At 42.4% G+C, this 25,960-nt stretch overlaps 1 protein-coding gene across 3 annotated transcripts in view; it reads right to left on the bottom strand.

Moving 5' to 3' along the window:
• Positions 1–24,082, bottom strand: part of USP22 (ubiquitin specific peptidase 22) — an 89,333-nt gene extending 65,251 nt beyond the window's left edge. For all 3 annotated transcript variants that reach the window (XM_058815817.1, XM_058815819.1, XM_058815818.1), the window contains exon 1: positions 23,412–24,082. In XM_058815817.1, the coding sequence (XP_058671800.1) occupies positions 23,412–23,537 (126 nt within the window). In that variant the 5' untranslated portion in view covers positions 23,538–24,082. The remainder of the gene's footprint in view (positions 1–23,411) is intronic.
• Between the last annotated feature and the right edge of the window lie 1,878 nt (positions 24,083–25,960).

Here is a 25,960-nt window from a genome sequence, read left to right as displayed (position 1 = left end):
CTGAACTCTACAGACAGGCAGGTCAGCATAGAAAAACATTATTAAAGCATTATTAAAGCAAAATAAGCATAAAATATGTTCTGGAAGAGAAAAGGAGCTTAGATTTTTCCTATTAAAACTGGTAAGATGAATGAAAGCATCTTCAGAAAAACAGCTGGGAAAGAAGCATTCTCATGACAGTGATTTACTCCTTCATCCATTGAAAGAGTTTGCAAATTGCTGCAGTCCCACAATAATATAATAAACATTAATCACAAAGTATTTAGGAAGGTGGGCGATAGATTCTGAGCAAAGAGCTTCTGTCTTTTTCCACAGAGTGCACAGCCAACGATGTTCTAACACTTGGTGATGTATTTAGAACATTTTTGTTTTGCAAAATATGTGCATTTTACCCTCCTCCCATAGGAATGAACTGGGAGGAAGGTGCTGATAAACTATGAGTGCCTTAGGATCAGGGCACAGGGAATTCTACCTGCTGTGGTTAAGGAGGGCTCAGGGAAGGGGCGCTTCCCACACAGAGAACTTTGGAATCACAACAAAAATGTCATCCAATGTGCCCCACTGCTATCAGGATTATTAAAGACACCACTTGGTTATTGTGTGTTTTAACAAGGTTTCAGCTATAGGAAGAGCTGTAGGATGTAGGATGACAACATCATAGAAGCAAGTTCTGCATTCTTTCCTCACTGCAGTTTATTGACTACTTCTAAAGAGATCTCTGATTTTTTTTCCTAGCAATATCCGAACACTCAACAACACTTTGTTTGTTTGTTTTCTTAATGTACCAATCACAAGTATTAAGTAAAAATCTATATATTTTCTTCTCACAGCTGCCTGGAGGCCATTCATAGATTAGTTATATATTAGGGTCATTGCTTAGTTCAGGCAGCCTAAACTGACAAATTTCTGAATTGATATTTTTTAATTGGAGCACACAGAAATTCATCCTGATATTTTGCATAGTCTCTTCTGTAAATTACTAAAAGGAGTGCTACTAAATAAAAAAGTGTTTGTTTTTTTTAAGGTCACATGAAAAAGTCTACTCTTTTTAAATAGTGCAAATGCAATTATCTGTGTCTTTCTGAGGTGTCATCCTAAGTAATTTTGACTCCAAAAAACTTACCATGATTCTGACCAGTCACAGTTTAATAAACATGAGGCAAACCTGTAAGTGAATGGAGTTGACATCCAGGCCCTAAATCTGTCCACTGACATTTGTGTAAAGGAAAAAATAAAAAAGAGGTCTAGAGCTTCACTGCAATTCAATTCTTCAAAAAGCAGCAAAAAGAACCAACAAAAAGATTGAAACCTTCAGCCTGACCCCACTCACACAGCTGCCCACAAGGACCAGAAGAACATTTGTGTGCAGGTCAGATGACACCCTCACAGCTATGGGAGAAGTTTCTGCTCATAGCAGCTCTGAGCTATGTGAATTCACTAAAAGAAAAAAATCTGCCCTTATATCTGTGAGAATAAATATACAAACAGGGTTACAGAGGTATTTCGTTGGTAGTGGTTTTATTATTGTTGTTATGGGTTTGTTTTTTGTTTCTAATTTAATTTCCAAGCAGCTGCTCCATCATATTAAAAAAAGCTCCACTGAAACTAACAGCCAAGCAGGAATTGGCCAGAGCTTTGTATATTTGACGAGTACTATATGAAAAATGTTCACATTCAGCACAAAGTCAGAACAAAAACATTATTTTCCACAAATTCATGGAGAACTTGCACAACAATTCCAGTGTCACTGCTGTAGACTTGTAAACAATGATTCATGAGTATTTTGAAACAGATTTTCTATTTCATGTTTTATTTTCTAACATTTCTTCTGTTCATTCATAATTTGGATCAAATTGGAAAGATTTGGCTGAATTTCAGAGTGTTTGAACACTTTTTATCAACTCAAGGTAGCTGCAAGACTGCAGCAACCCTGGAAGTTAACCCATCGGGAGACTCCAGCAAAGTGCTACATGTTGATGACATTCATCATCACCTCCAGCAAAAGATACCAAGATTTGACAAGAACATTTTGTGCTGACCAGCCAGGCCCCACTGTCTTCACTCATCTTCTGTTCTTATCAGAGGAAGTGCTAAACCCTTAACTCAACACAGACATTCCCTCCAACAAATGCTGATCCCTTCAGCTTAGCCCCATTCACATCCCACCGGCATTATTTCCACATCTTCCTTTTTAGTAGGCTGCTTGGTTATATAATGCTACCCATTGAAAGCAAAAATGAGTAGATTATAGTGTTGGGTTTCATTTCTAGACATTGTGCTTGGTTTGTCATTTAATGTAAAAAGTGTTAGTTTCATTTAAAGCATGGCTATAAAAATTAGTTAAGACAAAACAAATGCAGACTGCAGCAGCCAGCTGGGCTCAGTGGCCAGGAAAGCTTATTAGGCAAAGCACATGTTTTAGCTAGAGCACACCTCTGCATTCCAAAAAGAAATCCCAGCAGGACAGCAAAAGCTTTTGCAACACCAGGATAAGAAAAGCAAGCAGAAAAACTCCCAGGCTGTTAATTACAGTCAAAGTCTATTTCATAATATCAACTACAGATCTTTCTCCCTATTTTCCTGTCTCTTTAAAGGATGGAATAAACCAAAGCCAAGACACCTCCACTTTTTGACTTGCCATATTATAGAGAGAAGCTTGTCTCACCTACCCTCAGCTTCCCAAAGGAAGGGGTTGGAAAGGCTGCAGCAGAAAGGGTCAAAATAAAATTTAGAAGTGCAGGAACTAAAGCAAGCCTTCCTTCCTGGATGTAAAGCATGAAAATATAATGTGGGCATTATATAACTTGTCTGTGTAAACACCAGTTTCTTTCTGAATTGATTAGTTTACATGAAATTCTAAAGCTTCTATTAAAATATAAAAGATGAAAAAGGAAGATGATATTTCAGTTGAAATGCTACCCAGTCCTGGGGAGATAAAAAATCCATCTGCCTTTATACTACCAAATACGTCAAATCCTGCGTCTTCAACAGTGTGTGAAAAGTAAAAAAAAAAAAACCTAAAAAACCAAAAAACCACAACCCCCCCACCCAAACAAACCAGAAAGCAGAACAACTCCTTAATGCTGAACCCCACAAAAGACTCATCTTACAGAGCAAGTGGGCAGTTCCAAGAACTATCTCTGGTAGCCAGTTCCGAGCAGTTGTTGGTGATATTTCCAAAGGGGCACAGCTTTAAACCTAAATAATTGAAAATCTGAACTGTAAAAATATCCTAAAACTATTCCAGCTCCTGAAACTGCTCAGTTCTGCAGAACAGGAACCAGCAAGACAGAACACTTCAGACACGATGCCACAGTGCATCTTTCTGACAGTACTTCAGAACTCATAATGTGCCATTGCCTCACATCCCCACAAAATGCTCTTTAAACCAGAATACAACAACTCAAGTTACAAGACAGCAAAGCAAAATGTTTCAAGATGTCAAAGAATATCTTGAACCTACATGCAAACCAAAAATGCCGATAAAGCTTAGTGACAAAGACCTGATTTTAAATAGGAACAGGAATGGGTTTAACTCCTGCCCTTAGAGGAGCCAGGTCAGTGGAGAATTCAAACACAACCTCTCACCTTCCAGGTGCTCTGCAAGCCCTTATGTCTGTGCCCTGTCTGTAAGCAAGAAAAAGTAACATGCTACATAATACATAACATTTTCCACCTTTTTTTTTTTTGTGAAGACATTAAGGTTCCTCCTAGAGATTTAATTTTGTCCACTGCCAGAGAGCTAGAACAGTACTCTGATGTAAAAGACAATTTGCCTGTCAAAGTTAATGAATTAATCCAGTTATTCTTTCATTAATCACACAGAAATTAAGGATGAAATTAAAAGATTCTCTAAGAGAGGGGAGATTTTTCAGAAACTTTACAGGCACGTTCAAGTGGTTTTCATCAGTCCTGCAAACCCATTCCCTGGCACTTCTTCCTCAGTAATCAAGTAATTGAAATTAACATGCCAAAAGACTTAATCAGAGCAGGATTTCCTGACAATCAAGTGATGGCAGTGGTAACTGATGGGGGGAGATACCTACACATGTTTAACCCAAAATCTGCATTAGGACTTTCCAGTTCACCATTCCCAGGTAAAACTCATGGAGAAAATATCAGATCTATTAATATTCCACATGACCCTTTGAACAAGTGTTTGCACAGCAAATTCATCACTGCAGTTGTGCTAGACACAAGTCAACTGACAACACTAAAATGCAACAAGGAGAAAAAATCCACATGGTCGACATGTCAGGAATACTGTGAAGAAATAGGGAAAATAGAACTCCACTCAATGTGACAGCTTCCTAGATCAAAACAGTTTCAGCCCATTCAGCTCCTTTTTCTTTCACTGGCTCTTGGGAAATTCTGCATTTTTGAAAGAACTAATCTTCCTTCTCAAATGAAAATACAATTTATGTACATACACACACACAATGTATTAAAAAGTGTAACCATTTTACTTAGAAGGAAGAAAACAGAATTTGAATCCTTATTTCCGACAAAGATGGTTTCAGAACACAATTTATATACTCTTAACATTCAGCAAATACCAAGTACCAGGGACACATTGCAATTTCAATTAAAAATGATACCTTAACACAAGAATTGTCTGTATAATGGGAAAATACGTGGGGTTTTTGTAGAGGCTTTGATCTATTTATTAATGCCATGGATATTCAGTAGTTCACATTGCATCCTTGGACAGGAGCAGATTCTGTAAGAGCTCAGAGACCTTTAAGAAGAGAAAAACAGAGGAAGAAACCATAAGCCATCAGTGGAACACATGCACCTGACAAATGAGGAGCACGAGGCATTTCAGGAGTATCAGTGCCTGCAGAAGATGCCTGAAAGAAGAGAAGTTGCTTTTGCATTCCAGGTGATTGCCAGCACCTCCTGGTGCACGTGGCCCTGATTCATTCACACACCACACTCAGAGCTACAGCTCTGTCACATTTGTCAGGCACAAAAAGACAAAACTGAGATTCTACCTGGAAACAGCAAATACTGAGCCCACACCACGTCCATTAACACTATTAATTAAGATAAGTAGTGTTTCATTTAGCAAAAGGGCAAAAGCTGCAGACAGCTTCAGAAAAGAATTACTCAGATGTAATTTAGAGCTTATTTTATCAGGAGAGTGTGAGGGTACTTAGTACACGTGAACTTTTGTGCAAAGCAGAACACAGAAAACTTCAGTTGCATAAATATCATAATCATGTGATTTAAATAACTTCTTTGGAAAAAAGAATCATCTATCTGAAGACTCCCAACTAGAAAAAAGACTAATGAAAATTGGAACACACATTGGTGAAACAAATTGCTCTTTAACTCCTATCACAAACTAAATTCATCTTTTAATCAGAGTAAGACAACAAACACCAACAGCCAAACACACCCAAAGAAGTTACAAAAAAGGATAAAGGGAGAAAACATCATCCATATGGTCTGGCTCTGCTGCTCTGACAAAACACAGCAGACCTTGAAGCCTCTTTAATTGATTGTTAAATTAGTGAACCTGAGGCTTAAAAAGGCAGAGAAAGAACAGATTCTGTACTACACTGGATACCACACACCTTGAGGCATCTCCTGTTACCACTCTCCACTTTTCCTGCCCAAGGTTAAGCAAATTACCAGTGACTGTATGTGTGTGGGTTTTTAACATATATACACACATCAAAAACCCCTAATTAAACTTCAAAAAAAAATCCACTACAATGGTTCTGTGCATTGAAATGAAGGATTAAAACCTCAAAATTCAAACTGAGACTTTCAAAAGTCAACATCTGGAAATGCATTTATACAGGAATAAAAAAAACTCAAGCACTGAGCTCCACCCAACGACAACATCACAAAAATGAAATAAGAAAGCGCTCTTACAGGATTCTAAACACCAAAACACATTTTCTCATCTTATTCTGGTCTCTCATAATACAGGATGAAGTTTAATAGGAGCCTGTTGTGAGACACTGGGATTGAAAGAAAGAAATTTCATAACCACTTACAATAAGTATTGGCATTTTTAGTGAAACAATAGATGAAGTCACAGTGTTATTAACTCTGATATAACAGAGCAGTGACTGCTCAGTGGACCAGAACTCACTCATTGAATGCAGACTGACTGGAACAACCTGAGGAACATTTTTTTTTCTTTTATGATTAAGACAATACCATGGAGAATGGTAAAACTTTACTACAAACAACTACCAAACCAACCTTTGCACACATTTTTTTTACTTTTTAAAATTAATTACTTGTACAATATGTACATATAAAACACCAAATCAATGTGAGATTGCCTGACAGATGAGACAATACAGTACAGAAAGTTTAATGAGCCACAGACTTAAGAAAGAACCAGCCACACACTTCAAACACACAGACTGCTGGAAAAACTAATAAAATTAATGCTTTGTTTGTTGAATGTACATGAATTACAATTACAGTTTTATTGCTCTGTATTTGTTCAAATATACCCCAGTGTTCCTTTACACAAATCTACGCTTCAAAATAATCAATGGAGTAATTAGAAACACTGTAGAGAATTAGTGCATTGACTAATATTTCCATAATTTCTCCTAAGAAATGATTAACAGATATTAGATAGCATGAGCAGTGCTTTTGAGGGACTTAAGGATATACTCATTTGGTTTTCCAATTGAAGAAGAGTTCTCATTTCCTACTGGCTTCCCATCAGCCAATATGTTCCTTCAAGACTCTCCAAGAATAAGGAGTATTGGTACAATCAAGGAATCTTCCATGCTACTACAGCACTAAGTGAAAGGGTTTAGGGTTTCAGATTGACAGAAAAAGTTTCCTTTGTTATGTGGTTTTAAATTTGAATTTCGACATATGCATTAAAAAAGGACAAAAATCAAGAAGGTGCATCCACAGGAAAGAGCCATAACTTCTCTGTGAGCTGAATCTACTCTGCAATTTCTGCTGCCTTTCCAATGTCCTTCAGGGAAATCAAACTTGGCCAACAGTTCCTGTGCCAAGGCCTCGTGTTAACAATTGTGTACAGAACACATTGCTGGGATGGGCAGAACCAGCTGTGCCACCAAACACCACCCTGACAGAATCAGCCTCAAATCCCATTTCTCTCTTAAGGTCTGGAGGGATCATCACACCTGAACAGAGCTCTGGGCTGTTCTACCACACTCAAGTAGTGAATTCCCTGCCATATCCTCACTGCTCACTATTCAGGGGTTTCCTAAACAACCAATATATTAAAAACACTCTTCCCTCATCATCCCCCACCCAAAACAAAGAGGCTTTGCCTCCAACTCTTCCACATTCCCTCAGTTTGTATGAGATGTTGTACAGGCTTCCATCTCCCATTATTTTCCATGTACTTACCTACCCATACAGAAACAAAGCTTGGCTGTGTCAGAAGGTAATTATTTCAATCAAGCAGGAGACTGAATTCCAGAGAAGCCCAATAACCAATGCTCAGACAGCAGCAAGGGCTCTGTGGGTCCTGCCTTCCCTTCTCAATTTCAGTTCTCTCCCCAAAGGAAGGTGGATGGGCTGCTGGAATCCACAGCTTCCCCTTCAGCAGGGAATCCATCTGATGCAATCTCAGCAATTACCACATTGCATTCCAACAGGGAAACATCATCACAAGGTAGGACTCCACAAGCTCTGCCCCAAAGCTGTAAATGACTGAGGTCTGAAATAAATCAGTTCAAGCAAACAGATCAACTTAACACTTCTTGTCTCCCAGCTGAGCAACTGAATTTGGGAGGGAACAGCTGGACCTGAAGATCTCAAACAGCAGTCTCACTGGGAAAGAGAGAAGTTGTGTATTTATCATTTGCTTTCCTTCTTCCCCTATCACACAAACCTTAACAGTTTTCAGAAACTTTAAATAATTTATTGCCCTGAACATACTAACAAATCTTCTTTGGCATATGAGACACATTTTTACCCATTCTTCCATGGATCTAGCCTGTCCCAGCTTCCAAAACTCAGACAGACTTCCCAACACTTAGGGAAAACATTAACTATATACAGTAGAGCTCATCAAAGCTCCAAATCCCTCACCAAAGTTAACATAGCAGCAGACATTTGTGTGTGCTTGGCATTGCTAAAAAGAAAAAGAAAAAAAAAAAAGACATTGTATTTGCTATTAAAAATAACCAGAGTGCAATCTGAATGTTGGTATGAACAGAGAACTCATCTGTCAATTTGTTCTAAACAAATTCCTATTCCTGCATTCACGGAAACAGTACCAGGAATAAATCCAACATCTATAATGCACAGATTGAGCCTCAATCCATCATTTGGATGTGGCAGTGGAGGCCAGAAACAGAGCAGGGAACTCAGCCTTTCTCCCTTCAGCTCCCAAAGCTGCGCAGGCCACCCCAGCAACAGGAACTGTCTGGGCTCCTAAAGCCCCTGCACATGGGAAAATGAGAGGCTGATACAAACACAAACCACAACAGCAGGATAAAGGGAAACACTGGAATGAGGGAGAAAGTGAATTATAAAGTCTTTTATCTGAACAAAAGCCAGAACTTCCTTGGCATATTGCACTTGAAAAACCAGTTAAGAGCTTGAAGTAAAACCAAGGGATTCTTCAGGAGAGTATTACAATTGCAAATCACCAGTAATCTCACATAGATTAGAGCAAAAATATTCCATGAGAGCCAGTACAGATTTATAGTCCTGATCTCTTGCTTTGTCTCCACAGTTATAAACATGGGTGGTGTTCTGGGGACAAATACACGGCCTTGTGCTTTACAGCAGGATTAAAAAAGCATTTGAGAGCACTGAGGCCTCAGGCCTTCTTAGAGTACCTGAAATTGCTGAAAAGCTGTCCCTGGCCAGCACAGAGGTGATTTGCTCAGGTCTAAAACAAGCCCTTCCTAGCTGTGATTTTCAGGGCAGTGTTTCCTGCGATCTGGAAGTGCAAAGAGCTGAGGCAAAAGAAATGAAAAGCAGGGGAGCTCTGCATGACACACAATGTGTGGGTAATAATAAACTCTCCAACACTGCATTTTTACCTGGATTTTGTCCTATGGGAACATATTCAAAATAATGTAACTTCTATGGCACCTTCTCTTAAAACACAAAGAGAGGATAAAATTATTGGTGACACAATGCCCAGCCACTGGATAGGATGAGATTTATGCTGGAAATACATTGGGAAAATGTATTTCTGTCTGACTAAACAGTCAGTAAATCTCACCTCCCTGGTAATCAGACACCACTATGCTCAAAATGTAATGGATACCTTGGGAAAAAAAAACCTACATAACTTGCATTTTTCTACAGCACATATATAAGAGCAAATGTTAAGTTGTTACAGGGGACTCAGATTCTGTACCAAAAATCCACTTATTTTCCTCTTCAGGGCTCTACATCTCAGATATAACTAAACCAAACACCATCTTTAGGCCAGGGCTGAGATATGATGATATCCAGAGTTCACAAAAGTTCTCCTGCTTTTGAAAGATTCTAAGGACACAGATGGCAGAGGCTCCAGTTCTTCAGAATTGAGCCAACCCAGTCACTACCTCTTAGAGAAAACACAAAATTTCCACAGCACCCAACTATGGCAGAGACTGTTAATTTCCTTTTTTAAATACCCCTCATCCCACCTTAAAAGCTTTCCTTCCTTTTTATCCTGAACACAAACCAGAACTTCCCTACATGAAAAACGAGAAAAATTAGCCACAATCAGAAGTTCATCCACGTCTTTACTAGTGTTACACAGGAATGTGTTTCAGCACATAATAGTTTTTCCTCCCTGAAGTCAGAGCAGCCATAAAAAGGGGGGAGGGGAGGTTGATTGCATGAGTTCTGCAGCATCTGGCTATGCAATAAGACTCTTGAAATAATTTTCTCTAGTGTAGCATATAGCCAACAAATCTGGCAAGAAGCAACTTTCAGCATGTGTTGCTGTGACAGCAATGAATTATCACCCCAGTCTGCAGCAAGATTAACACTTACAACCTTGGCATGAGGAACAGTCTGCTCAGACTCTGTGGCAGGAGAAGTGCTCCGTGCTCAGGCTCGAAAGGGTGGGCTCATGGTAAGAAATTAGGAGCATAGAAATGCAGACATTTGTCTAAACTGTAAACAAACAGATAATTTCTAGGGGAAAAGGCAGTGTACAGCCAGAGAAGTAGGAACATGAAGGAAAACTCATGGTATGGAAGAAAAAAAGAATTTTAAAAAAAGTAGCCATTAAAAACAAGGTACTGTCTGTTGTAGAGGATTGCTCCAAAGCACAGATACAGAACAAAAATCAGGAAACAATGCACCAGGTTGCTCCTGCTTAGCACAAAATCACTGACATATCCAGTCAAACCAAGCTGATGTGAAATAAGTGACACTGAGAGCTTGGTGTGATCACCGAATCCAACTCAGGACATTTCAAAGTCTGTCAGAACTTGTGTGCTCTGCAGCAGAACTCACCATTACTTGTGAGTTAAGGGCAGGTTCAAAACCAGCTTTGGCCCCACTGGAAGGTCAGAGAGGAAATTACATCAAATCCATCTCTAAGAAGCAGACTCCTGGTCATCCATTCCACTTTTCCAGCTAACTGACCACAAAGAAACCTGGAACCAAAGCTCCTCACCACAAGTTCTTAAAGCAAAAACTGCAGAAGCAAAGGACAAAGCTGAAGAACACACAGTGCAATCTCCTTCCTGCTTGAATACTCACCACACTTAAATCTTCTGCTCTGTAGAATTGACAGAACTAAAGCATGACTTCTGCTCTTTGATCTGGTTTGCTAATTTTTTTTTCAATAAACACTTTGGAAATTCCACCAATCATCAATTTCAATTCTAAAGCAATCTTTTTGCTTCATGAAGCAGAAGAAAAGTACATTAATGCTGGTAGGAGTTGATTTCACATATTATATGTTCTACTTTCAGGACCTTAACTTGAAGGAAATACTTTGAGCAGTTAAGCAGTGTGAATTGAAACATATGAATTGGTGAGGTTAAGGGATTTAGCACTGAGGAAGAGCAGGACAAAAGGATTTCATATCTTGAAAGAAAACTAATTCATTAGTTTTATGGATATAAAAGTATTTAAAGTGACAGGAACAGTCTTGCAAGCACCACACTCAGCAAGGGTTTACATAGAACAGAGCTTTCTGCATGACAAAAGGAAAATGTCACAATTTCCTTGAAAAGCTTTATTTCAGATACCTGTAAGTAGATATAACACACCTGCAAAAAAGAGTATTAAGAGAACAGTATGTGTTGAGAATTTTGTAAGGAAGCTATTACAAGTCATTTACTACCTTGCTAGGAAATTACCTCCAATTCCCTGTGATTTGAAGCTTCTCCAAGTAAAAAGGTAGCAAAAATATTGTGTAGCAAAGAGGAGCACACACTGAGTAAAAACAGTTCCTGCAAATGAAGGTCACTTTGAAAAAACTACTTTGTAAAGAATCAGGGAAATGCATCTAAAGCCTTTAAATTATTTCTCACCATACATTTCTTCCCACTGCTTCATTATTTCAAACTGGTGTGTCCTTCAAGATAGACTCAGCCTTAAATAACTTCCCTTGCTGATACAGGACTGAATGATCACTCCCAAACCTCACTCATGTCCTAGCAGATCACAAAAACACCACCATTCCTTCTACAAGAGCAGAGATAAATTCTGTTTAGGCTGGAATATGGTAACTACCACTTCCTGTGGTCCATCCTCCTTGTAGTTCACTCCTCTAGCACAATCAGGGCAAAGGAGCCACAAGGCACATCCTTCCTTCCCCATTCCCACTCACATCCAGTTCTGGAGATTGTCAGGGAGACTTGACTCACAATGTATTGTTCTTGCAGTAAATCCTTTGTACATACTATCAAGTTGGGTTTATTACCTCATTTAAATCAGACACTTGAAATATCTGCCCAAAACAGTCTCATGTGCCTCAGCCCAGGGGGGTTTTCAGCTGCAACTCTGCCTGAGGGGTTTATCAACTACCTGTGCAGCAAATGCCACCACAGTAAAATCCAGGCTTGGCAGCTATTTTGGGTTCCTGGATTAGAAGTGTGAGCTGCATTAATGGGTCAATAAGAACAAAAGCTTCTGGGTCAGGAGAGTGAGAAACACTGGGTAGGTTGGTGAAACAAATACTTGTTTGAGCAGCCACCAGGGAATTGAATTCTTCAAAGAGTTTCACCTATTTATTGTCCTCATCTCCACAAGATGGGACTATTCAAACACGTGGGTTTTGTGGAGTACATCTTGTGCAGATGAGGTTATTCTACACCAAGATTGTTCTGGAATACAAAAAAACCACAGGGCTGAATCCAATGCAGTAACACCAACAACTGACTTCAGTGGTATTCTAAGAAACCTTTTTTTTTTTTCAATAAAAACTATAAAGTCAACTAGGCAAATGAAGGGATGCTTTTGTTTTTGAGCATGTCTGAAGTTGTCATTTCAGACAGTGGAATGAAGGATTTGGGGGTTTTGTTTCATTTTAGTGAAAAAAAAAATCAGCATTAACAAGCTTTTTCTAGTCTCAGTATCTTATGAATAACAGCATTTGCTGGTAGTGAGGAAAAAAGCAGGACAACACATCAGGAACCACCACACTTAATCAAATTGAAAAAATCTGTCTCAATACCAAGCATCTGTACACGCTATGGAATTGAACATTTCACAGATACAGTACAGAAGCATAAACCAGGAAAAAGGAGATGCTAACACATTGAAAATGTTTAATAGCTGAATACTGAATTATGAATCTACTCCAAAAAAAAAAGCCTGACAGATGCCCTAGCCCAGTCCTTTCATGGCTGCAGTAGAGCAGTAACCGAGGCCCAGGGCAGCTCCTGCCCAGGGATCCTGGCGGGGCTGCAGAGGCTGCACCTCTCCACGACCCCGGCAGGGAAGGGAAGCACGTTTGGCTTTCACTGGAGCGCTGCTGTCTCCATCTGGCACAGCGGCCCCCAGGGCTCCAGCCAGCTGGCACCGCTCGGAACAGCCTTGGGGCTGCTCCACACTGCACAAGGGAGGAGGCCAGAGGAAAACCAGCACCATAAAGAGATAATTTACAGTCCCATTATCCCATCATCCTCAACTACATGCAGCAGGAGCATGATCTAGGCACACGGCCCGTGACCACATGCTTTAAACCAACAAAAAAGTTACATCAGCTTACGAGAGGTTGATTGTAAAAGACGGAAATCTTAACTTAGAGACGGGCCTGTTTAAAGAGGGACACACGTGGCTCATAACTTGATTACTTGGAAAAACACTCTTCATTTCATTAAATTAAACATAATATGAAAAGTAGATTTACTGTAATAGCTGATCACACATTACAGCCATTCCACACTCCCCCATTCATTTATTTTTCACAAGGAAACTGAGGTGACTTATTTGCATACAGGAGTAAGTTCCAACAATTGCAGACATAAGACAAGTTTCATGTGTCAGGCTCAGCACACACCTGAGAACAGCAGGCACAAGCACAGCACTGCAGCACTAACAGAGGTTCCTTCACAGAACCTTCTGGATGAAGTCAGGATTAGAAATCCTTTACAGAGGAAGGCACCATTAGGATAACACTCGCACAGGGTCTGTCACTGGCACAGTCCAGAGCACAGCAGCAGTTATTATTCACATGCAGCCTCCCAGTGTCACTACTCAGGTTGGTGAAATATCAGTAAGAGGAGGAAAAAAAATAAATTTCATCTTCATCTGCTCTTTCTGGTTCATGGCACAACCACACAAACATGACACAGCAATGGTACAACAGCAGCAATGTGCAGCCCAGAGCTGGTAATTCCTTACACTATTGAGAAAAGACACCTTTTCACCCAGAGCAGAAGAGCTGGTTTTCATGTTCTTCACTTACCAGGCTCCATGATAATGCACAGAAAGGCTCAAATTTCACATCTCTTGCTTTTCTCTGGTAAATCAAATATTGCCTGTCCTTTACCTCATTGGCATTCTTCTCACCCAAACCATTTACCAATTCCATCATGTACTTCTGTCTCACTGGAACACATATCTATAACTAGTTTCAAAATTTCAATTCAAGATTTTAAAACTTGTCAGATTTGCTAACTCACCTTCTCCTTAACATCCTTTTCACCACTGCATAAAACAACTTGCCTGCCAGTTTCAACGTATGGGTACAACGTGCTTACACAATTAAACTGCTTGCTTTATAAAGAATTGCTGTAATAAAGTAATTCTTCAGGTAACTGCAAAATTGGAGTTCTGTTTTTCTATAGTCAGATTTTTTGCAGTACACAGCCTAAGGCAGACAAAGAAAATATCTCCTACTCCCCAAAATCTCTCAATAAAGACATAATTATTACAAAGAGATGCAGAAAACAAATTTAGTTTATTGGAGTAACTCAGAAACTTGCATAGCAAGAAAAGTTCTGAGTAGCAGAACTACTATGTGACAAGGAAATACATCACGAAGGGCAGTAAGATAAAATTATGCTGAACACAGTATAAGATAAATTTCCTTGGGGAACAGCCTCATCATTACAGAGGAAAGTCTTGTTCCTCTTTATGCACAGAGCTGCAGGAACTTTGAAACTATTTTCATGGCATTTCTCATCCTGTTCTCCACATCAAGATCATCCCGCAACCAAAAACACAAAATGTAGTCATGAGTGACCAAAGAACTGAGTGTTCATCGTGCAGATAAACATTTCCCATAATAATCTCTCGGGAGGGGATGCTTGCTGAGAGAGCATGGCAGAATTCAGCAATGCACAGAGGCCAGTGTGAGTGAGAGCTTCACCCTGGCCACCAGGACAGAGATCCAGTCAGGGGCAAAACTGGGCAGTAATATGAAAATAATGAAGCACAGCAAAGAAAACCATAAAACCTTAAGAGAAATTTTGCATCTGTCCCTGGAGGGCAGAGGGTCACAAAGGCTCACCTAACACAAACGAGGTTCTGAAATCAGTCAGTTATCTCAGCTGTCTGCACTCACTGAGCTGTCATACATCTGCTGTGCAATAAATCTCACCTTTATTTACCAAGCATATTGTAGACAAGGTCCCTTAAAATCTGACTTGCAATGCAACAACAAGGCTGATTGCAGAGGACAGAAGTACAAACTGCAATTAGACAAACTTTGTGAAATAACATCAGGCTGCACAAAGACACAAGGAGGGAAAGATACTTTTTAAACAGAAGTTGGCAAGGGGGAGGTAGGCAAAAATAAAGCTTATAAACTGCTGCTTTCTTTCCTTGTGCTGATAAACACTGAAGTAATTCAAGTCTGTACTTGATTCAAAAACAAAAGCCCTTTAAAAACAGAAGCAAAACATACATATAAAAGCCCTGGCAGTCAATTCAGTGAGATGAATCCAAAGCCAAACCCTATTTAAAAGAGGCTACTTGGATGCATGAACTTCTGAGTGACAAGCAAGGCAAATGGAACTCGGTGCCACATGGGTGTTTGATCCTCCATCATCCCCACCACTGAACTACATTCAAATGCTGCAGGCTCTTTTATGAGTTTAAAAAAAAATAAAGGGACTAATAACTAGGTGATTTTTAAATATAATACATTTCAAACTATGGATTAATACATGGATGAAAACTTGGTTTAATATACTAGGGAAGAGCTGAAACACAGATGAAGGCACTAATGACAAAGAGGAGATATTCCAATGATCTCTTGAATGAATGTAGATTAATGATCTCTACATCTTAATTCTACACAAGCACAACTCACTGAATGTATGAATAGTTACATTTTCACATCTTACATGTATGTGCAGAAGAGCTCAGCTGTGTGTTCAAACCAACCATGGCAAAACCAGCATGGTACAGGGACAAGACCATTTAAGCTCAGTCAAATCCCCGTTCTGACTTCAGACTTAACTATCCAGCAGTGTCAGTTAGGGAGCTGCCTCTCACCACTACCTGAAATATGAGGATATATTAAATATATTTGTCATGTTTAATGTCAGAATTTGTGTCAGGGTATGAAAACTTGCACTAGCCCTCAATAGTTTCATTAAAAAGACATTACATTTGAAGTATGTTGAAAAGAACTCTTCTTACCAATATTCACTTTTTCTGTTTTTTTCAAGTTTCACCTTGTCTAAACCCAATTTTTTTATTCAATGACAAATTTAGTGCACTGTTGATCTTCACAGACATATTTCCCACCAGGGATATGCTGACATCACCAGTGATACTATGCAAGAGGTAGACAAGAAGAGCCACGTTAATTTCAAGCTCCATTAAACACAGGAAAGGAAGAATAAGAGGAGGGGGAAAAGTTCTCTTTAGCAACTTTAAAAGTAGCAGAGACAGGCAAAAAAAAAAAAAAAAAAACAAACAAAAAAAAAAAACGGTTTTACATTAGCGTCACTTATCATTGAGATGTTTTAAGAAAAATAAAACCAAACCTTAAGGAACATTCTACTTAAGTAGAGAAATGCAAAATCTAAAGTAGAGTATTTGCTGTATTCCACACACAAAAGAATGTGACAGGACTGCTTGCTGCTAATCAGTTATCAACTGATAAAGTGAATCTCAGGTTACTTTGAGTCAACTGGTGTCTGGTAACAGTTCACTTTACGATCCTCAAACAGGTCTTGAGACAGATAAAATGATTCTTTCTCTTCAATGAGAGAGATCAGCACCATGGCAGCTGCTCCAGCTAAAAGCAGACCACAGATTGTTCCTGAGCTGCTGTGCAGTTGCATTATGTGCTCCCACTCCCAATCAGAACGCAGGTCTATTCTGCAAGGAGTAACTCTTTACATTGATTCTATTACCAGCTAATGCAGCAAAGTTCTGAGCTTGAATTAAGCCGAGTGTACATAAAGGAGTGCCAGATCAATATGTAAGAGAATACAACTACCAAGACAGAGCTTTCATCCAGTCAGAACAGATCTATCAGCCTCTAGAACTGTTTCTGCTAAGGAAAGGCTCCCAGTTCAGGCCTCTTGGGTAACATATGGCTCTCCCTACACTCCAGCCCTGCTTGCTGTCAGCACAGTGCAGGATAACAAAATAAACTGTAACGTCATTATAGCATTTCACTCACTTCTCCATTGTCCACAGGTTAACGAGAGACTGAGACAGTGGCTCTAGGCAGCTCTTTCTGTCCAAGTCTAGAAAAGTTCCAACAGTCGCTCTTTGCAGGGTGGGGAAAAAATAATTTCTTTTTTAATAATGTTTTGAACAGGCCAGTGAGATGTGTATGGGTCACCTTCAGACTGCCTTTCTCCTGATATATAATAAGAGGACATGTGTATCTCCTCACCTTGGATGCTGCTGCAGGCTACAGACACATTACAACACTTGGAGAACCACGGGAATATAGGTAATAAAAAGCCCAAACCCACTGCTTTAAAGTAGCCATCAGTCAAGTGAAACAGAAAGGTGTGGCTAATAAAAAAAAAAAAAGCTCCATATCTACCAGGGAAAAGAAAGAAACCAGTTTCTTCACAAGAATTCATAGATCTGCACATGAACAGGAAAAACTGCGGGTGCTTGGTTTAATGTGGGAAACACAAGGTTTTAAACCGAGTTAATGTTTCTCTGGCTTAAAACAAATCAGCCACCACTGGGAATCAAACTAACACTTGCAAGAGTATTTGTAACGAAAAAGGATCCCCAGAGTCCATCCCAAAGGAAAACACTTTTTTTTTTTTGCTCAACTCAAGGAGCAGTAATTCAGGAGAAGGAGAGTCAGCAATTCATAAGCAGAAAATTTCCACTACCAGTCAGTAATATTTGCCTCTAAATTTGTTACACCGGTTACTGAAACAGAAAATCCTCAAATGAAAGGAGGAGAGTACGAGGTTTGCAAGCAATTTGCAGCTCTGGTTTCACCTTAACGCCACAGATTAAGGCTTGAAACAAAAATGAGGCTATCACCTAACCTTTGTTTGGGGTTTAAAGCTTTGATGGCTTAAAATAAAGCTCAACACATAGTCCAGCAAATCAAACAAAGCCATTCCACCCTGCTCACCTTCACACTACTGCCTGTCATTTCAGTTTAAAAGCTTTCAGCATTAAGCAAATGAAATCGTTGACTGCAGACAAAATTAAAGAGATGCTACAACTACTCTGACAAACAGCTTGGCTATGAGCAAACCTTTGACTGCCGCTAAGACTACAGGAAAAAAAAAGAAATAAGCCTTCTTGTCCAACATATCCCTATTCTTTCCTTCATCAGCCTGTGCAGATCCATCTCCTTGCTCTACAAAAGGGAACAAATACAAGTAGGAAGAAAACTGCATTTATTGTCTCTCCCATCCATGTCAAAAACCAAAAGGTCCTGATGGTTCAGATCCCACAATTTAAAAATTGCTATTCACCATCTTCAGGCTCATGGTGCACGACTAATTCCTAACCTTTGGACCAGAAACCAACAAGTGATTTAAAAAAAAAAAAAAAAAAATCACAATACAGGATACAAAATAGGGTTTAGCACCACTAGGAAGAGGAAAGTCTTGTATTATGTTCTTCAGCACCAGGGACACAAGCTCAGCTGAGCATTCTCTATCTGGCACATCCCATGTACACCAGGCTCTGCTGAGTACAGAGCTAAAATCTCATTTCTGGGCATGTCTCACACCAAAGGTCATGTCTTCACACTGAGAGAAAGAGAACATTACCTTGAGCAGCTCTAAGGACCTTTTCAATCCTTAGTGGTTAAGAACTAAGGAAGATTGCTCAGGTATGAAACTGGAGACCTCCTGAACAATGAAGCTTGCAGTAGACTCTGACACCTCTCATGGGCTTTCAGGGAGAAGGCAGCTCCCACAGCACATGGCAAAGAACATCCTTCCTGAGTCACACAGTTCACTCAGGCAGCCACAGCAGAGTGCACAGCTGAAAAAGAGACATGCTTCTTGAATCCTGGATTCCTCTTTCGAGTGCTTCACAGGATTTGCAATCCAGAAGTTTGGTGCACACGCTAAAAACGTTAAAGAAAAACAAGCTAAGATTTCCTCGTTAATTTAAGCATTCCAGACACCAAGCCTGTGAAGATGGCACAGCCTGGTGAGGCTCCTGGCCTGTCTGTTACAGCACAAAGCAGATCAGCTAAGCAGCACCTCCCTGTTCCTGGACAGGTACATGGGCAAGGCCCTTGGGAAGCAAACATGCCTCAACAGGCACAAGATGAGAAGTTCCACCAGCAGCTTACCCTGAAGACTGCAAAGTCACTTCAGCAAGAACATGACACACTGATTTAGACTGTGAACCACAATACTTGCTACTGAAAACATGACACAGCAGTTATCTGCCATGTTATTTTAACCTTTTTAACTTTGAAAGTTAGGAAATGAACCAAAGTCATTTCAGGTTTAAGTCTAAGAATTTATTATCTGTCAAAATATTACAAAGAGCCACACACTGAAGTCACCAGTTCATGGGGGGAATGATACCTGATGAAAAGTCATCACCAATAAAAGGAAATGTTTCTTCCTATCTGAAAGGATCAGTTGGTCTGGAGGACCCATGTAAAGAGAGAATAATGGGAAAAACAAGAGAAGCTCTCAAACAGGCGGAAATATGCCAGAATGCAGCTGCTGTCAGTAAAAGTGCACAGCCCCTGACAGGCAATTATTCTTTGATCTATTGGCTGAAGCACTGAACAAACATTCTGAAATTCCACACAGAACCTTGTGCATATCACGACTGTGGTCACAATGACCAGTTTACTTTTATCATCAAGAGCCTTTTCAGGGCAGTGATAGTAAGAACCATTCAAAATGAGACAGTTTTCCTCCAAGGCGCAGAGTCCAGGAAGAGGGAATTTAATCATAAATTCAGTTGCCCTTCCAGCAATGAAACCATTACTTACCAACTCCTGGACACAAAGATACATCTACATGTGTAATTGCTCACTGATGGGGACAAAAGCTACATTCAGCACTGCAAAACAGATTTTTCTCATCTGTAATTCTAAAGGAATAAGCCAAGTGTTTCAAGTGTGACTCTACAGAAAAAAAATGGAAAAAGCTGACATGAAGGTCTGGCACAAGCCTTTTCAGCATCCTCTGCCTGCTCCCTAATTCCTGAATGGGGAGTAGTGGTGACAAATTTAAGGACCTCTTCTAGAGTGTTACTTAATTAAGTGTGAGGTAATTTTCAGATCAAAATACTCAAGGTAAAGTCCATGACCTACAGAAACATGAGCTGTGCCATCAGGTTATTAAACAGATTCTAACTACAGCAAATTAAAACTCAAGAGTTACAAGTCAAAGCCCCAACAATGAAAAAGTCCACCCTAATTTTATGTCACTTCACACACAACTGGAGGTCTAAAACCTAGCTCCAACATTTAATCACAATAACTATAATTTCAAGAGTCAGTCTTTGGATTTCTCCTGCTTCTCTTGTTCCACTCTTCAGCGTGACAGCTTTGTCTTTGCTTAGGCTTCACCACCAGCAACACAATTACACCACGGCAATCCCCGTGCCTAGAACAGCTTGTACCAGTGCTGCACTTGAGTTTGGCCAAGCTGCAGTGAGATGAGGCAAGTCCCAGCCTCGCTCCTCGGTGTGGGTACAACAATGCACCGTGATGACAGCTCAAATCCCGGCACAGCCAACGCTTCGGGAGCAAACACACTGAAAATCTTCACCAGAATCCCAGTGCCTACAAAGACACGTACATAATTACCCCCTGGTTCTGACTGAGGATTGAAATACACGTTCAGGAGACAGCTTTCCCACTATAAAGCAGGCTTTAGAGCCATTCTGCTGGAAGCACTGGCTGTAAAGCAAACTGAACCGTGAGCTGGAGCTCGTAAAAGCTTATTCACAGAAAAGGTGCGTAGTAAAGCAACAGCACTGCACTAAAATGGTCTGCCAAGGCAGAACGCAGCGGAGGTACAGCACGAGAACGGACCCTTTCTGCCCCCTGCAGTTCCCACTGCTCCCTGGATTGCCAAGGCAGGCTTAGGAGGGATGGTAGCTACCATTCTAGAACCAGAACCATTTACAGCTGGCTCTCACCAACAGCCAAGGCATTTTTACACCTACCTTCATCTGAGCAGCAGTTAAACTGCCCAGTGCCTTCCATAAAGATCAATTTTATATGTTTGGAATGTTTCCTGTGATAAACATATAATGTGACTGTCCATGATCATGCAATAAAAAGAGTATCTCTTGCTAATAAACCTTTAATTTAGCCTCATCGTTTTGATGATTAGGATTAAGAAGAATCTTCACCAATGAATAGGTGCTCTTAAGCAGTCACAGCTTGCTCCTAAAATATATATACACGTATACATAATATATGTGTATGTTAACTACTAAAGGACAAAGGATTGGTTCTGAGTTATATAGACTATCTAGGTAATTTTATTTCTAGTTATTAGACTATAAATACACCACCAAACAGAAAACACCCTTTTCCTAATTTTACATGTAAATCTGTCAGGCACACATATGTACAGGGAATTTCAGTGAATTAAAATTCCACAGAAGAAGGTCTCATGTTCCTATATATAAAGGGTGAATAAAGTACCATAACTGTCACTTATAGACTTCCTTCAATCCTTAAAAACATAGACAGGGAATTGAATCCAAATTTAGCTACCCAAAATGTTGCCCCATATTGATCATGCACACCCACATATTTCAGGTGGGCTGGATTCAGAAACCTAATTGTTTCCATACTGGCAACCTGCTTAAAAAAAAAGTGGGGGGGAAAAGCATTTTTAGCATGTACTAGGAAAACTGGTGTTTTTCCTGGGCTGACAGATAATTTTGAAACAATCCTGTTCTGCTTTATGAGCCTGGCTGTGCAAAGAGGAAGTGAGAACAGATTGATTACAATGGAATATTCTCAATTTTCAGCTGTTTTCTTAAGCAATGATGAACACATCCCTGCATTATATTTCAGAAGGAAAAAGCTGTTGCAGCACACAGGAGGTATGCAGGTTACACAGGATGCTCCATATTTAGAAAAAGGTAATTCTGCTAATGAAATTTTATTTTCATTCTTCCACATAGCTCTTGCTTTATATTTGTCTGAGACATCTTCATACCCCACTTGCCATTTTTTTTCTTCCACAGCACAGACACAATTTTTTCTCCATTTAAGCTGAAAACACCATCAACTATATCCCAATTTGTATTTTAACATGCTATAGGCTAAATAAACCCAGATTTTGACTAACATACTCCATAATATTGACCCGTAGGGAATTGTAAGGTATTTAAAACAAGTCTGGCCATACTTTGCAGGGCTATCAAGTAATTAAACCCATTTAAAACATATTTCTTCTCAGATTCCATTTTTTTCCTCTTTAGGTAAAAAAAACTGGGAAACTGGATTATCCTGAGAACATGAACTGAGCACAGAGAAATGGTTTGGCACCTCACCCTTTAAGTGCATCCTTCATGCTCTAGTTCTATTATGAATAATAAGCTGAGCAGCTTAATGCAAAGCACTGGGATCACAAAGTTTTCAATGGGTTGTTCCAACAAAAACACAATCCGTGCTGTCCCAAACCCCAAGTTTTGCTCCCTGTAGCTGCTGCCTTCCCCTCCTCAGTCACCAATGCGACGACTGACAGAAATCTGCCAAGTCACTTTGAAGTAAAAACTAGTTGATTCTAGGGAAAAACAGTAATTAGTCGCACAGTACATAGAGCAGCCCTCCAGAAGCATACATGTGTATAAGGATGTTATTATAGGAGATAGGTGGGGAAAAGCACTCTTGCTGCTTTTTGCCTGGTTTACAGGGATTTTTCCCAGGGGCCAACCCCTCCTGCCCTTCCCCGCACTCCAGGCTGAGCCAGTTCCTTTCCCCACGCCCCACCAGAGCAGGAATCCCCTTTTCCAAGTGGATTATCAGCACGAGCAGCTTTTTTTTTTTTTTTTCGTTGGTTTTTTTTTTTTTTTTTTTAAGGAAAACCACACACACACAACCGAGCGAGCCGCAGCCCCCGGCGCCGGGACCCGCTCCCAGCCATTGTGCTCCGCGCAGCCCCCGGGCTCGGGCGCGGCCCCGCGGGGCTCCACAAAGCTCCGCCACAGGCCGGACGTGCCCGGTGCCCCGGGCCTCCCCTCCCCCCGGTATTCCGGGAAACCTCCGGGAGGAGGAGGAGGAGGAGAAGGAGGAGGAGGAAGCGGCGGCGCTGCGGAACAGCCCCGCTGCGGAAAAGCCGCCGGGGCAGGTGGCAGGGAGGGAGGCCCCGCCGGGGCTGCTTCCCTCCTCCATCCTGGTGCCCCCCCCTCGCCATCCCGGAGGCACCGAGCGCTTCCTCCTCCCTCCCCCCAGGACCGCGTGCGGGAGCTCGGGCCCACCTGCCCCGTGGGGAGGGAAGGAGGGAGGGCTGGAGGGGGACCGGACCCGTCCCCTCCCCGAGGCGGCGGCGGGTGGGTCGGGGAGGGAGGGAAGGGAAGGGAAGGGAAGGGAAGGGAAGGGAAGGGAAGGGAAGGGAAGGGGGGTGGATGCGAGCCGCCCCCGGTACCTTGCGCTTCCTGGTCTCGGCCGAGCCGCTCCACACGAAGCACTGGTAAATCGCCCGCAGGTTCTGCTTCCAGTTCTCCACCTTGAAGCCGGTCACATGGCAGCACCCGGCCGCCGGCGGACTCATGTCAGACCCCCCCACATCAATCCGCCCGCACACGGGCCGGGCCGGCGGGCAGCGAGCCGGCCCCTTCCCCCGCCCCGCAGCACCGACACGGGCCGGGGCCCCCCCGCCCTCAGGGGCTCCGGCCCCTCACGCCGCCGCCGCCGGGGAGCCGCTGGCACATAGAGCCGGGGCTCCGCCACGGCCCCCCGGCTCCGAACAAAGCGCGGCGGGCGGGCAGCGCGCACTCCCTCCCGCCCTTCTCCCGCACACACAAAGATGGGGCGCTCTGAGGCGAGGAGAAGGAGGAGGCGGCGGCTGTAGCGGCCGCTGCCGCCCCCGGAGTGGCCGCCGCTCCCTTCTACCTCATAGAGGCCGCTGTGGAAGCGGCGGGCGGAGGGGAAGGGAGGGGATGGGGGCGCTGGCGGCGGCGACCCCGGCCGCGGTGCGAGCGGGCGTGTGTGGGGAAGGGGGCGAGTCCCCGCCCGCCGCTGCTCCGGCTTCCCCCGCCGGCGCCCGCACGGCTCTTGTCCCTTTAAACCGCCCCCCCGCCTCCTTCGCCGGCTCCTTCCTCCTCCGCCTCGCCCGCGCCCCCCCCGCCCGCCGCGAGCAATGGTCCGAGCCGCTCACTCAACCCAGCCCGCCCGGCCCGAAGTGGGATAGACCAACGGGGAAGGTGCGGGAGGAGCGCCCCCTCTGCCCCGCCGCCCGCGAGGGAGGGAGCGGCGGGGGGAAGGAGCGCGCCGATTGGTCCGCGTACCTGTCAATCCACCCATCTCTAGCGGCTCATTGGTTGCTTTCCCTTTCTTCTCTCCCCCCTCCACCCTTCCTACCTAGCATTTCCCCCGCCGGAAAAAGGCGGGACATTCCGGACGATTAACAGCTTATCTGACCAACGGAAATAAAGGGTGGGGTCTATGTGGTGGGAGCGGCGGTGTGATTGGCTGGGCTGGACGTCAGTCACGATGCAGGCGGAGAGCGGTTTGGCTGCGTCCGTGAGGGGGGCGGTCCCTCCCAGAGCAGCCTGCGCTGCTGTCACATCCGCTGGTGCCGCTCTCGCCGTTCCTTCAGTGGCTTCCTGAGGGGAGCGGGGTCTCCTGAGGGGAGAGCGATCCCCGGGCTCCCGGGAGGGCTCCGCGCCCTGCTCCGACCGGCTCCCAGGACCATATATGTTCCCTCCATACCGCCAGCCTGCATGTTGGTGTTCCATAGGGGAGAAACAAAAGCGGTGTATAACCAGAACTGGTGTTATTTCAGCTTTTTCCTATACAAGGAAATGGGTGGACAGTGTAAAATGCTGGGACCTGTACATAGTTTTCAGCTTGTATGCCACACACAGTATAGGGTTACATAATGGAGTGAGACAGGAGAGAAAGGATGGGAATTATGCCGTGGTTTCTCAAGAGAGAGAGCAGAGGCTTTGCAGAGGCTTCTTAGACAATCACTGCAAACACTGTGCCACAAGGAAATAAGTGGCGAAGTTCCACCACATTATTTCACCAATCCCGTTTTTCAGTGCGTGCTAATCCCATTCCTCAGGAGCTGTAACCTTGAAATCTTCACCTTGCAGATTCCCATATACTGTCCAGTTTCCTCACCTGCTGCTGCAGCTTGCGAGAAATAAATACAAAAATTTGTGACAATCACCTGAGGACTTTCCGTTTCCTGCAGAGCTGCTGCTGGTTTAAAAAGAAAGCAAGGTAAATAGTAGGAATGTTGGTTTATGATCTGTGTGTAGCTAGAAGGTTTGGTGGCCAAGCAAGGCTGAGCAAAGAGCTGGGATTGTGCCCCCAGGCTGAGGCAGCAGCAGGACACGCTGTCCCTCTGCGTGGGACACCTGGAATTGCTGCTCCTCCTGGCTCACACTGCTTATTAGCCTCTCCCAGAAATCCCCCTTACACGCAGTCTGGGGATTATACTCCAGTGATAAACCTGGAATTGCCCCACAGGTGGAAAAATAAAGGTGCCAAGAGCCAGGAGAGGGCCCGATTATCCTGCTGTGTACACAAGTTGCACTGAATGTTTCAGAAGATTATGAGTGGAATGTGGAGGGAGGCTGTACCTTCTCTTTGACCCTGTGTAATCATTAGACCTATTAAGTCATCACAGTGCAGCCTACAGCTCCTTGGAATGGGAACAGGAATTGGTGCTGCACGTCCTTCCTGTGTTAACCCAACTTTCAGGAGAGTTAACCAGTTTTCAAAAACAGGAGTCAGAGAGAGCCAGCCCCTTCCCTGAGAAAACCACCCTCAGAAAAGAGGGAAGTTAGGGATTGCCAGCTCAAAGTGCATAGAAAGGAACAGGATTGGTGATTAGTGTCCTAACAGCATCTAATAATTATTCTCTGAATATTTCCAATTAAACAAAGCCTCAGATATTGCTACAGTCTAAATACAAGAAGAAAGTTATTCTTATTCTGCACCAACCTACTGTTACTAATCTGGGGC

The sequence above is a fragment of the Ammospiza caudacuta genome, chromosome 17 (assembly GCF_027887145.1).
Source record: "Ammospiza caudacuta isolate bAmmCau1 chromosome 17, bAmmCau1.pri, whole genome shotgun sequence".
NCBI lineage: Eukaryota > Metazoa > Chordata > Aves > Passeriformes > Passerellidae > Ammospiza > Ammospiza caudacuta.
Note: the sequence above shows the minus strand (reverse complement) of the source record. Positions and strands in the feature narration are given on the sequence as shown.